Source organism: Mustela nivalis, assembly GCF_964662115.1.
Source record: "Mustela nivalis genome assembly, chromosome: 2".
In the NCBI taxonomy this organism is placed as follows: Eukaryota; Metazoa; Chordata; class Mammalia; order Carnivora; family Mustelidae; genus Mustela; species Mustela nivalis.
In genome coordinates this window covers 175673902-175688570 of record NC_139021.1, presented here as the reverse complement: position 1 = coordinate 175688570, position 14669 = coordinate 175673902, and the positions used below count along the sequence as shown (strand labels likewise).

The 14669-nt window shown below is 51.2% G+C and overlaps 1 protein-coding gene across 2 annotated transcripts in view; it reads right to left on the bottom strand.

Annotated features, from left to right (window-relative positions):
* Positions 1-14669, bottom strand: part of GRK5 (G protein-coupled receptor kinase 5) — a 110430-nt gene that overhangs the window by 52630 nt on the left and 43131 nt on the right. The window contains exons 1-2 of one of the 2 annotated variants that reach the window (XM_082720300.1): positions 11606-11657; positions 9900-10012 (exon numbers count right to left, since the gene is read on the bottom strand). In XM_082720300.1, the coding sequence (XP_082576426.1) occupies positions 9900-10012; positions 11606-11648 (156 nt within the window). In that variant the 5' untranslated portion in view covers positions 11649-11657. Of the gene's footprint in view, positions 1-9899; positions 10013-11605; positions 11658-14669 lie in introns of those variants that run through there. The other variant, XM_082720301.1, reaches the window with a different exon arrangement.

The following is a 14669-nucleotide window of genomic DNA, read 5'->3' as shown; positions in this document are numbered from 1 at the left end:
TGTTATTTTTTTCCCCGCTGCTCACCGACAATCCTCCCAAACTAACACACACGTGTGCACACCCGACACAGTATGGAGCCTCACCCTCAAGGTAGGTATTATTATTCCCAATTAACAGATAAAGAAACTGAGGCTCCGAGAGCACAAATAACCAGTTCAAATGCAGCCAAGCGAGCACGTGAGCGGGCTGGAAGCTATGTCTCCAGAGGGGCTCAGACTTCTACAGCACGACTGACCACTTTTTCTAGGGTGAGGAGAGAAGCACCTAGTGTCCTGCCACTCTGGAAACCCGCCTAGTGGTCTGGCACCATGGGAATCTACCCAGACTGCTTTGCAGGACCCAGACCCCGGGCAAATGGCCGACCACCTTTTGGGGTAACTCGATCCCATGCAGAACCCTGGATTTGCACTGTCCCAAAATACATCTGTGAAGGCGGCTCTATTTAACCAAATGGAGGCTTGAAGCTCATTAATCAGCCTCAATAACCAGCTGAAAATATTATTGCTCTGGGTACTAAAACCCACGTTAAAAAAATAACATCACTTTCAGGTCAGCTGCCTCCCAGCAGAGGCCCGGCTGGGCGGCTGGGCGCCACGGTTCCACAGGGAGGCAGCCGGGAGCACGCGGGGACAGGCATCCCCAGCCCAGGATCAAAAGGCCTTTCTTTGAGAGTCCATGTCAGGTCACCACCACTTGAAGAGCATTTGTGTTGGGAGGCAGAAAACCAACAGAAGGCTTCCAGCTGGGCTTTCCACACTGATTAAGTCACCTGGAGTGACAGGCCATGTCTCCACAGTGACCCCCGAGAGGCCTCCTATGGAGAGAAGGTGCCACGGTGCTTCAGCTGGGTGGGCAGAGCTCAGGCAGATCACGCCACCCGAGGCAGGAGACCACCCGGGGAACCCAGTGCTAGGGGAACACCCTTGCTCAGGTAGTGGGCAAAAGCTGCTGAAATCAGCTGCGACCAGAAAACATAAGCAGCAAACAAGAGGTTGGGCCAATAGCCCAGAATTTTACAATTAGCGTTGGCTTGGGAAATGGCAGCCGGACAAAGACTTCAATGGAAAGAGAGAAAACCACACGCGAGGAAAGCCCCCACGGCCTCCATCAGTAAGGGAGTTCTCTCCAACCGGAGACGGTGCGAGGTCTTATCCTCGTCCCCCAACAGAGGGGACATGTGCCGTCCTCTCTGCTTTAAGGCCTATTTGAAACCTCGGAGCTCAGCCCTAACAGCCAGAGCACCAACGGCCACCTACGCTAATCCACTCAGAGGATCCCTCTCCTCCCCAGATACGGCCAGGCCGAGTCGCCCATTTCATGAGCCTCGCCTCCGACTGTGATTTACGCCAAATGCAGAAATGGCCTTTGGAGATGAGATGCTGTTACAACACAAAGAGCAAAATGCTACATTGAGTTTAAGGCAAAACGAATTATTTCTAGACCTCTGCCTGTCAAAGAGTATAAACACTGGTGTACATCCTAGTTTATAAACCTAGTATTTCACCCTCTTGGTCTGCTCTAATTTCATCATCAATCTCAGAAAATGCCGGTGAAAATATGTCCTCTCTATTTAAACACACTTCTCTCCGATGATTTTTAAAAACACGAAGACCACAGCCAGTGAAAGGGGACCTGCCACGTTTTCGAAGCAGCCCCCGTTGGGCAGAGCAGAGTTATAGCCGGATTCCTCTCGGCCTCTGACTCACTCCAGATGCCACCTCCTCCTCCTGGGAGACCTTCTCCGGCCCTGACAAGAAGATGAAGTCAGAGATGCTATGAGGTCTTGCCACCTCCGGCTTCTGTAATTACCGAATGTGGTCAGCTTTTCCAAAGTCCCCGCGGCAGGGACAAGTGACGCGCTTGGCTGGCAGTGCTGCTCAGCATGGCCCTTTCTGGAGAAACACCCAGCTCCACCCACACCGGCCTCGGCGCCTTGCCTGTGCTGCCCCTGCGGGCTGGAGGTCTCTGTCTGCCCCTCTGGAGTCACTCTCTACCCGGGTGTGGGGCAGGTGAGAATCAGGATGGGCAATTACCCCCTGCCACCTGGGCAGCACGGTTCCCTGCCCCCTCTTCTGAAGACCCAGCTTGCATATGCTGACCTGCGTCAGTCCCTCCCCTTGTCCCTGCGGACGCAGAGGCAGGAAAGGCTCCCACTTACTGCGTCAGTGCTACTGACTTCCCCATCCTGCTAAGCACTCCATCAACAGCCCTGCATTCGTTCGTGGGCAGGCTGTCCACCTCCTGTCAGGACTGAGCAATCCTTCAGATGGCTGGGCCCGGACCTTGCCCCCTCTCTGCTCCCCAGCTAGAATGAAGCAGCACTGCAGGGGGGGGGGGTGCATCGCCCAGGAGTCCCAGGACCGGGTGGGTCTAGTCAGTCCCAAAGCTTGTATCTACCTTGGCAGACTATTCTGCGGTCTCTAGCTGGCATGAGGCGCCTGCATCAGGAACAGAGTCCCTGGCCCCCCTCGGGTCAACAGATGGGATGAGACCAGAGAAAGAAGAGAGGGAGGAGCCGACCCCTGGCCATGTTGGAGTACAGCCTGGGAGTGGGAGGAGTGACTCCAGGGGGACCCCAGACCATACCGACAGCTCTGCAGACACCAGCTTGTGCAAAATAGCCTGGCTCGGGCAAAGGCTTAAAAGAAGGCAGGAAGAAGAGGGTGTCACACTTTTCCCTTGGGGGAGGTGACAAACCCACCAGCAGCTGTCAGAGTCCTTCGCAGAGGGGTCATGCTGTCCCCTCTTGCCTACCCCATCACACTCTCCCAAGAGCCTCAGCCCTGAGTGGCTCTTCCTCACCCTCTCCAACACCCCTAGACCCCCTAGCTCCTTCTCCTCCTCCCCCAGCCCCAGAATTATTTCTCTGTCTTCACTCTCCAACAAGGCTCATAAGGCTGCCATGGACAGGTCTTTGACTCTCCCGGTTAGTCTTTCAGTTCTAAGTGAAAAGAATCCCGTTCTATGGGCGCCTGGGTGGTTCAGTGGGTTAAGCCACTGTCTTTGGCTCAGGTCATGATCTCAGGGTCCTGGGATCGAGTCCCACATCGGGCTCTCTGCTCGGCAGAGAGCCTGCTTCCTCCTCTCTCTCTCTCTCTCTCTCTGCCTGCCTCTCTACCTACTTGTGATCTTTCTTTGTCAAATAAATAAATTCTTAAAAAAAAAAAAAAAGAATCCCATTCTAGCCTAGTTCAGGCAAAAACCGTTATCTCTTAGCTTTTAGAATTCAAGGATGGACTGAACAACCAAATTGTGGGAGAAATGAAATGCAGCCAGGCCCCAATTAACAGGAACCAGATTCAGGAACCAGAAACAGGAGCACTTATGGAACCCACTTTGTGTGTGCATGTGCACATGTGTAGGCACGTACACGTGCCTCATTCTCTCTCAGTGCTGACTGGCTTGCTCCAGTGGAACATGGTAGTCAGCAGCTCCCAGGCTTTTTATGTTAAGCATTCTCTACCAGAGAAGGACCTCCACTCAAGTTTATACATCCCAGAGAAAAAAATCACTGGCCTACATTGGCTCACAGGCTCACCCCTACGCTACTTGACTGTGAATGGGGGCAGGGGGGTGGTTACATCCATTAGGAACATGGCAGCTCCTAGGAGAGCCATGCTGTTCAGGACTATGGGTGGGGTACCCAGGAGACTGGACAACCTCACAGAGGTATACCAGATGGACCCACTGTATAAGTAGTACTTCTTCAAGATGGCCCTGTTCCCAGGGTCTGGCTTTATCAACTGTTCTGAGGGTCTCCATGTCCATCTGAAGAATGATTACTCCCTTTACACCCCCTCCCTCTTTGGCGAGAGCACAGAAGTGATAGAAAGACAAGACAACTACTGGGTATGACTCAATAAGAGAAGTAGAATCCTTGACTCCTCTGGTGAGGCCCAGCAAATCGTTTCATTTTACAAATAATTTCAGGATAAGCGGGCATATTTAATGCTAAGTGATAGCCCACTGATTTCAAGTAATTTCCTACAGTTCTAGGCTAATGAATGGCTTGAAGTGCCTTTTAGCATTTCCTGATATAAGACTTCATTTGTTGTATCCCCCTATCTAGAGCTGCCAGTCTCCAAGATGGGGACTGTAACAATCCTTGCCTCTGGAGAAGTCTCTTTCATACTGGAAAGAGCTAACGTATGTAAACATCAAAATACTGAGCACAGGACAGTGTGGAACCTCTCAGGCTAGGTCGTAACAGTCACTGCAGCTTCTAGCATGCTCTCTGGAATCACTACTGTGGGGAAAGCCAGCCATGGACAAGGACACTCAAGCAGTTCACATGGACAGCAACTGGGGACTCCAACCAACAGCCACCACTCACCTGCCAGCCAAGCACACAGACTTCAAAGCAGATCAAGCCTTCAACGACTGCAGCCCCAGCCAACATCTTAATAGAACCTTTTGAGAACCTTTTGAGAAAAGCCAGTAGCATCTTGGTAAATCATCCAGAAATTCCTGACCCACAAAAGCCACAAGATAGGTGTTTCTTGTTGGTTCAAGCTGCTGCATTTTGAGGTTATTTCTTATACAGCAACAGGTAACGAATGCTTACATATGTGAACTCATAGCTAGTATCGTTTACTTTATTGAAAGCTCTCTTCATTAATTCATTTCTCAATCCTTCATTTAATCAGAAAGCAAGTTCCATGAGGGCAAGAACTTCCTCTCCTCCTCAGCGTATAGTCTCCAGCTGCTAGAACAAAGGATGATACACTACAGACATCCAGGAAATAAGTGCTAACCAGCTGACTGGGTACGTGCCACATATCTCCCCAGCCCCAAAGAGAAGGGACCTGAGAACTTTCAGTCATGCCACCCAAGAGAGGGGACAGGAGGGGTCTAAATGAGCTGGCATGCCACCAATGCTCCCAGAAAACAGGGGAGAGAAGAAGTACATCGATCTTGACGAAGTCTGTGGAAAGGCCAAACTGGCCTGTGGAGGTTGACCCTGGAGCCCCTTCTGGTCCCAACCAGGTGGGCAAATCCTCTTTGAGGTCAAATCAAGTCACGGCTTTGACTTTAGTCTCTGATCCCGTCTCTCTGTGAGAAGGGCAATGAGGGATTCTTCTCAGGATCCCAAGAGGCCCTTGACAACTAAAACTGAGGGGTGCGTTAGCCCTGCGGCCTGCTGAATGACACGCAGCAGTTCTGCTGCCCCTCCGTTACTCAGTCCCCGCTTCGAAACAGCCACGGGTCTCCTGCTTGACTCGAGAAACTCCAACACTGGGACTGTGCAGGACAGCAGCGTTTCCTGGGGACTATGTCAGAGCCTGACGAGGACGGGTTATTTTTAATAAACCCTACTTGGGAGAAATTCAACATAGAGGTGGGAACGGTGTAGATGGTGCCGGCTGAGCCAAGGAGCACCAGGGCTGTATGCGGCCTCCTCGGAGTTCCAGTCAGAGTGGAAGGAAAAAACCCATTTCAGGCGAGGGCTGCGCCAGCCCTGGAAAACTCAATAAAGCCTTCCTGCGTAAAAGAGGTGTTCCAAAGCCTGGTCATTTGACGTCAAGATGGGTGATGAAAAGGCCCTGCTAGATCCCAGAGATGCAGACAAAATGCGAGGGGCGGGGCCGGCCTCTCCGAGCAGCGACGGCGTTAAGGCGAATGTAAAGACCATTTGTCGCATCAAGGCGGGGAGCCAGACTCACATTTCCTTTCCAGAAAAAGAGCTCTTGGTACTGGCCCAGCAAAAGGGAACGTCTGCACGACTAGAATGAAAATGGGCATCCATTGGATTTTTTTTTTCTTCTTCTCCAACTGACTATAAGCGTCTAACAAGACACGTGGCTGGAAAATTCCACTGGCTCCTGGGTTTAGCCTTGCCCTGCTCTGCCTCATCAACCCTCTAGACGAGTCTCAAAGCTGGCAATGCCTCATCTTTTCCAAATGGGGAGCAGCCTTGGTCCACGGCTCGGTCTTTGGTCCTCACCTCTCCTTCCACATTCATCTCCTGGGTCAGCTCACCCAGCCCATGGCCCTAAATACCAGCTCTACGTTGACAACTCTCCATCTTCCATATCTAGCCCAGACCTTTCTTGCAGACGCCAACTCGAACATCCATCTCCCCTCAATCATCTCCATTTGGATGTCCGCGAGACCCTCTGGCTGAGCGAGCCTAAGATGGAGCTCCTGGTCTTCTCCCAAACACACCTCCCACAGCCCTTCCCTTCCTCCACCCTTCCATCTGTTCAGGTCAACGCTTTGAAGTCATCCTTAACTCTTCTATCTACCCACAAGGCATCCAAAAATACTGTTCACTCTGCCTCCAAAACATGCCCCAAATTCATCCACTCTCACCACCGCCAAAAGCTTCCGTGCTGGCTTGAGCAACCATCGGCCCTCGCCTGGACTGCTACAGTTGCCTCCTATCAGAGCTCCTGTGCCCACCCTTTCCCCTCCAATACAGGAGCCAGAGGGATCCCTAAGAATCCTGTCAGACCATGCCACTGCTCTGTTCAGAGCCCTCCACTGGCTCCCCGTTTCACTCAGAGTCAAAGTTCTTTAATGGCACAAGGTCTTGCACAACCAACAAGTCCCCTAGACCCCTCTCTGCCCTTGCTCCGTCCATTCCAGCCACCGATGCTGGGCCTGTAGGCCTTTGCACTGGCTGTTGCCCGGCTTGCCTTGCCCTTCCACCACATACTCCCCTGGCAAACTCTCACAGACGGGTTCAGCACCCACCCAGAGCCAGCATCGCTCCTTTGGTCTGTCTGTGGAGGCTGCATGCCTGACTAACAACGTCATTCTGCCGGCACGGCCCGATAGTGAGGCTCAGGTGCGGTTTGGAGCCAGCACCTAGAGCAGAGGGCACAACAGGGCGGGGCGGCTGGGGAAGGCTTCTGAGAGTAGAATATGAGAGAAGAAGGAACAAGCAGGCATTCTCCTGAGGGTTACATGGGGGCATTTCAGAAATCAGAAGTGAGGAAGCCAGGGCCCAGAGACTTCAACCTCGGTGGTGGCAAGTCCAAAAACGCTGGGCTCAGGAAAGACCCCGGTGAAGGTCAAGGATGAATAGTGCAGGTGGAGGCCTGGCCGTGGAAGTCCTGGTACTCAGCCTCAGAACTTGGGACTCTATCCTAGGTGTCAATGCTTCCCAACCCTGGATACACAATATAGCCAGGGGCAACTTGAAAAATGCCGATGTCTATTAGAAATCAGGCCCAAACCATGGGTGATGGGCAAACTGTGGTCTCCAAGTACCATTTCCCAGGAGAGGAACCAGGGCTCCTTGGAGATACAAAGGACTCTAAATCTAGGGCAGGAAAGATACAAGATGAGCTGTAACATCACATCCTACAGGATAGCAAACAGATGCCTGTGACTACTGCATCCTCTCAAGGGCTGAGAATCCAACCTGGTGGCCAACAATGAGATCCCAGAGCATAAGGAAGGATAATGACCACCACACACTGAAATGCATCCACGTGTAAATCCATGCCTTTAAAACAAACTGGTTACTACTACTGGAAGGTGCCAGTGAACTGAGCTGGTATTTAGAAAACATAAATACAGGGAAAGAATGAAGCAACGCCTCCATGAACTTTGCTACCGGGTAACCAAATAGTAATCAAAAGGAAGTGCCCCAGTTAACAAATGAAAAAGGAATGACAAAATGAGAATGTTGCCGCGCTGCAACCCCTACTTAATCAACACATTTGGGTATCGCCTAAATCAGCCGCCATCTCTGACAGAAAGGCAAGCAGAGAGTAACGTCCCCTGATGGAAGAATAAGAAACCACTTATGAAGTCACCCTGCCCCTGCCAAAAAACAACAACCACCAAAAAACCCAACTGAAACTGAATCTGGTCAAGTTTCTTGATTCAATCAGCAATTTGCAAGCAATTCAGAGACACCCGTTACACGACACGTGGGATGGCAGCAAATTCACATTATGGGACACTCCTAAGGATGAACAAGGAGAGATGGTTCTAACCTGTTAAAACATGCATTTACAAAAAGTGAGAAAGTTGGACATTTAAACACTAATATTTGATGATAATAATTACTTTTCTTAGAGCTGCACGAAGGGTATTGAGGTGATTTTTTTGTGTGAGAAAGAGCCCTTATCGTTCAGGAATACTGAAAGGAAATGCTCACAGATGAGATCCTATGTGTGAGATCTTCTATGAAACACTACAGGGGGGCAGGACCTGGCGAAGCAAGACTGGCCGTGAGTTCATAATGGTTCAAGTGGGGTGAGCGGTGCATATATTGCTCTCTGACTTCACTTTTTTTTTTTTTTTAAAGATTTTATTAATTTATTTGACAGAGAAAGAGATAGCAAGTAGGCAGAGAGGCAGGCAGAGAGAGAGAGAGATGGGGAAGCAGGCTCCCTGCTGAGCAGAGAGCCCGATGTGGGGCTTGATTCCAGGACCCTGAGATCATGACCTGAGCTGAAGGCAGAGGTTTAACCCACTGAGCCACTCAGGTGCCCCTCTGACTTCACTTTTAACCATTTGAAATTATGAGAAGTTATGAAACTACTAGCCCCCACCCCCACCCCCTCTGAGATTCGGGTTAATGAGTCTGGGCTTCAGCTTCAGCTTCAGGCACTGGTAATTATTAAGGCTCCCCAGGTGTTTCTATTACTCAGCCAAGGTTGAAAACTCTTGCAGTCACTATGTGAGACACGCTGAGAGCCTCCACCAAAACCAAGACAGAGGCAGTGGAGGGAACTGTTCTGCGAGGGGTCAAGGAATCATGCATATAGTCCTGGATTAGATGGGGGAAGGGATGATGAAGAAAAAGGGGTCAAGGACATTCCAAAGTTTTTAGGCTTAGGTGACTACGGGTGCTGGTCACTGGATTCAGGCACATGTCAGGCCTAGTGGGTTTGGGGATTGAGGGGAAGGTGACTTCTGGGGGAGCTACTCAGTGGGCAATTTGGTTTGTAAATCTAGAGATTCACACTGAGACCCTGAAGCAGACACAGAATCCTGGGCCCCACTGGACTGCCCTCTAAACCTAGACAGAGGTTGGGATGGCCACAGCCAAGAGTGGCATCAGGGCCTCTAGGAAACAGCAGCATCTTGGTCCCCTTCCCTGGGAAGGAACTCCTGGAAATACCCCATTCCTTCATGGCTGGTTTCCATTCCTTGCCCTCCCACCCACTGTCCACCTTCCCTGGGCAGACACCCAGAAGGCAGTCTGCCAGGCTGGGGCACCCTGCCTTCCTGCACAAGTGCTGAGGAATTCCTGCATAGTCCTACGTCCTGTCCTAACAGCCCATGCAGACGAGACACCGTTTGTTTAACAGATCAATGACTGGTAAATGTGATGGAAGTCTCATTCGGCATCAAACATGTCCATACATATAGGACTTGCTGGAGGCAGCAACGGTCAGATTGGCTTCCAGTGGCCAACACATGTTCATTCCACAAACGTTTACTTAAAGCCTGTATGTGCCATGCTCTGTGCTACACAGGGGTGAAAGGGAAGCCCAGAGTCCTGGCCTCAGGGAACTTACATTCTAGTGGAAAAGTAGACAGTAAATAAGCAAACAAACACAAGGTTTGGAATTTTAGAAAATGGGTTTTCAGCTGGAAGAAGGGACCAAGGAATCCGACTGTTACTTTGGGGTGATATCCAACTTCCCCAGGCGCCACCTTGCATACTAATCCAGGCTCCCAGAATCAGAATAATGACAGCACTTCCCTTTAAAGCAGCAGTAACTGAGGCCGAGATGGAGGTGACCTCTCCATAGTCACCCAGCGGGTGCAGACTTACAGACAAGTCAGCATTCTCAAAGTCTGCACTGGAAATTTCTTGAGCAACAACTTCATTCTTCACCCTTCTAAATGATGTGGTCTATTTTTCTTCTCTGGACAAAAACAATCACTAATCATAGAGGACCAAAGGGCCTCCCCAGGAGCAGGGACTTACCACTGAGTCCAGGAACTGAATGTAACACTCCAGCCCAGGTCTGGTTTCACAGAACTGCCGGAAAAGCAGTCTCCCAATTGGCTGCTTGTCACATAAACTGCAGTAATCTCTGTCTGGAAACAAGAAAAGAAGAATGTGGTGAAATGCAGGCGAGAGGCAGGCAGCGCCGTCCAGGCAACCCACACCTGGATCCAGAGCCCCAGAGGGATGGAGCAAGACAACTGGCAAACTCTCAGGACCCCTCATTTCTCTCCAAGCTGTGCAGACTCAGAGGGGACAAGGGCATTTTAGAGGATGGCACCAGTGATGCCCCAACCTCTAGTCTTAGCTCATTCCCCCTCTCCGATGCCCTGATTCCTGTATGCCAGATGCCAGCAGTTCCGGGGACAGTGACGCCACTGCCTAGATGGCTGATCACCATGTCACACTGCCCACTTAGTGACTGGATCAGGGCGGCAGGCATGTAATCCAAACCAGTTCCAAATGGAGTGGACCACACTCTGTGCTTGGACACACTGAGCAGAAATGCTCTCTTTTCCTCTGAGGGCTGGGGTGCGCGGGTGTGAGACCAAGGTCAGCTGCAGTGCCCTTGATACTGCAAGGGAAGCTGCCACGATGACGAGGCTCACACACACAGAGGGTCGGGGTGGGAAAATGATGAAAAGTAAAGTTGGTGTCCTCGCGGTGTCACGAATCTCTGGATCAAGCCATGCCTGCAGCTCAAACCACATCTGAAAAGTTTATTTATGAGCTTTGTTTAGGGAAGTTTGAAAAGATTTAAAAATTACTTGTAATTCAAAGCACTTCAAATTATGAAAACCCTGCATTTTCCAGCTGAGCAGCTAGAGGCATGGAAACAAGAAGTGACCAGCCCTCAGCCACACAGCAGCCAAGAGAGCTCCAAAGAGGAAATGCAGTGCAAGACTGCAAGCCTGGAGGCCTGGAGACCAGGTGCTGGCCAATGACTTGCTATGTGACTTCAGGCAACTCACTTGCTCTCTGGGCCTTAGTCTTCCTCTGGACAATAAAGGTGCCTGTTGGAGGTAAGATAGGGGGTGGGGAGGGTGCTGCAGGTGGTACCTTCTGGCTCTTCCTGCAATGATGCTAAAGCCTCTGCAGGTTTCTCTGGCCAGAAAGATGCTCAATGGACTGAGTCATGTTACCTCGAACCCTCTCTAGCACTCCTCGCTGGACCTTTGATTGTGTAGCTGCACTAAAACAGTCAGCTGTCCTCGTGGGCAAACCAGGAAGAGGGTGAGTTAGACCTGAGGAGAGCCACCCGAACAAAAGGAACGATGATATCCTCGCCCAATGCAATGGAGGAACAAGGACAATCATCCCCGGAGAGGGGATTTCTCTGAAGACAAGGAACACAACAAGAAGAGAGGACCACAACCATAAGGTCCACTCACTTTCACACCCGAAGAGTTTATCCACAGCAAGTAAAGCTGTGACTTGTAGGGAGAGTGGTGGCTGTGAGCATGGGCTCTGGAGCTAAATGCCTGGGTTCAAACGCCAGCCCCACTGTGTGCCTGTGTGTCCTGAGGCATCTGACTTAACACCTACATCCCTCAGTCTCCGCATCTGTAAACTGGGGACACTAATCATACCTACCTTCTAGGACTATCCTGAGGATTAAATAAGACAATGCATAGAAAAGACTCAGAGCAGAACCTAACCTACAGAAAATGCTTACTAAACACCACCTGCTATCATGGAGTTGGCGGGTCTCTCGGTCTTCATTCCCATTCCTTCAAGGGAATCTCCGTCGCCGCGACCATAAAATCCAGCCCTAGACTCTAAGGGTGACACACAATGGGCATGTGACCCAGTTCTAGCCAACCACAGCCTTCATCTCCCAGCCATATGATAGGGTGAGGATGGGCACATGATTCAGCCCTAGCCAATCAGAAGTCCCTATTTTTATCACAGTGATAGGTTCAGAAACAGATATGTGACTTGGCTCCCAGCCAATCAGAGCCCCCTTCTGTATCCAGGCCACCATGATAGGTTCAAGGCACATGACCTGAGTGGGTCGGAGTTTTCTAGAAGTTAAAGGAGAGATGCCTCTTCTTCCCTGGGATGCCCCAGTGTTAGGCTCAGTCAGCCAAGTGCTGTGTTGCCCGCGAGGCAGGGAGAGCGTGAGGAGCGAGTGAAACGGGAAGGCGAGGCTGAACGCAGAAGAAGGAAACCCGGCGCTGTGACATGGCAGGAGCCCCCTGAATCCCGCCTCAGCGAGGCCAGCCTGGTGCTGGCCCTTTCGTTTCGCCGACAGAGTGGGGAGTCAGCTGGCTTGGGCTCGTGTCCGCGGCAACTCGGACAGCAAGTGAGGAGGCGTCCAGGCCGGAGAGCTCTGCAGCCCGCTTCTCCTCTCAGGGGTGGACGGCGGAGGGCAGCCACTTTCTGTGGGATTCAGCAGTCCTAAGTACCACGCGTGTGAGGCGGTCCCAAACATCTCGTCCTCTCCCGAACCGACACTTCGGTCAACACGGAGAGCCGCCTTCGGGTTCCCTTCTTGCTCCGCTCCCCGAGTGGTCTGGCCTGTTGCCTTAACTCGGTGACCTCTCCCCGCGCAGACGGTTCCCAGAGAGCCGTTCCCTGGGACCTTGAACCCACCTCAGCGTGGGCCAGAATCGGCGGGGCGGCGGGGAACGGGCTGCAGTGCCAGCCCTCAGGGAGCTTGGATTCCGCTGGAAAGGGTAGAGTGTGTGGGTGAGCAGACAAGATCCCAAGTGACAGTAATAAAATGTCACGTCAGATGAGTGTTATCGTCAGCCACAGCAGGGAATCTGGGAGGAGGGAGCCGAGAGGTGACAGGTCTGTAGCCCGCACCTGTGAGCGTGATGCGGGTAGATGGAGCCTGCATTCTCACTGCCTCCCACTCGACCTGATTCCCGCCCTGCCCCCCGCCCCAGGTGAGGAAAACAGACCTCCTCACGCTCTCCCAGTCAGCTGAACCTCCCCAGCACAAACACAGAATGGAGGCACATTACCCAGCGTCAACCTCCAGTTTTATTCAATTATGGCAGACAGACCCACTCGGCTTATGTGATTTGAGCCATGTGCCCCTCCCCATTTCCAAAAGCAATTAAGAGATTTCATGTACCATCTTGTGATTCCTTACGGGTTCATCTGACAGGATTTTTTCTCTCCATATGGCATTTGCTGTCAGTATGGAAACAAGGCCGTTATAAACTCACAGCACAGTAAACACCATGTGATTCCAACACAAGCTGTCAGCACCTCAGTTCCGCGCCTCTCCCAGCTGTACAGAGGATCCCAGGCAAGAAAGCCACTCACGGGAAGCCCAGAAAGAGATAAAAGAGTCAGTAATCATCTCTCTGGATTCTTTTCTTCCGGGCTTCTATCAAGATAAATGGGCCTATCTTCTGAGGCAGCATCGTCACCGCCACCAACAACAAAATCAGAGTGCGACGTTTGCAGTTCCTTTAGAAGTGAAGAACGAGGGCACAGAAGGGAGACTAGGAATCTGGAAGTTGATCAGCGTGATGGGAGGAGATGCACATTGCCATGTGCAAACCCAAGGTGTGGGTCGCTTCTACAAAGTGAGATGACACAAGTTGGAAGCTTGGGGAGGTCTCCAGTACATCTTCAGAGCAGACCCTTTTTTCTTGGTTCCTACCGAAGCCTTCCTATCGTTTAAATCCAGCTTGCAGCCCCCCCCCCCCCCACTCCACATCCCTCTCTGAAATGTGATCTGTTGGGTGTGGTGGGGAGGGCCATCCCGGAAAGAAGGGCAGAGCTTTGTCTCTGTCTCTGAATGTCTCTCTCTCTCAGGCCAGGGGAACCCTGAGATGTTATACACACAGCCATGCATGCACTGTACACACACACACACACACACACACACACTCCAGCTCTTCTAGAACACGAGAACCCTGCTTTGGGCTATGTGCTTCATTGGCCCTTCTCTCTAAGCCAGAAAGAAACTCTCATATATGTTATGAGGGGGAATCAGACTCCTCTATCCCAAAGTATCCACCAATCATGTAATTATTTGACTTTTCTGGGTCCATCATTTAACAAACTGTCTCCTGAGGTCTCTTGATTTTTGATATAAGTCTTAACTTTAAGACTTTCTTCTTGAATTCATCACCTGGGGGGTGTGGGTCTATATGAGTGGCAGGAAGCACACCTTATATTTATTGGCAGGTTAATGATCCAGTAAGAGGCTTAGAGTTAACAGCTGGTGGTCAGTTAGGACCAAGAATTGGGGTGTGGCCTTTGTGATGTGACATTTGACCTTGGCCATGGTAATAGAGGTCTAGTGGACACAGCAAACTGAAGCATATTTAGACAAAAGTGACTGGAAATAGGGAAGGGTCTATGAAGCCACTTGTAAGCTCTAGGACACTGAGCTGTGCTCTTGATCAAAAGGAAGAGTGCCCCAAGGAGGGGTTGGGTTCACCATGCACACAGGAGCATAGTGGGAGGTAACATGTTGCAAAGGCAGACTGGGCCCGGGAAATAGCCGGGCTCCAAGGTCAAGGAGACTGTATGGATTCAATGTCCCATCAGGGATTACTGATTTTAGAGCACATGTGATTCAAGTAGTCCACAGAAAGGTGGATGACAATGGGGTGGAGAGCAGAGAGCCTGAGACATGCCAAGAGGAGGTCACTGGTTGGGCAGCCATTGATGTATGGATAGGGAGGGCACAGTCCCTTTGGTAGGACTCCTGCTTTGGTGATGACCTAGACTGAACTGACTTTAAGAAAACCACGTATGTCATTGGTGTGGGTTTGACAC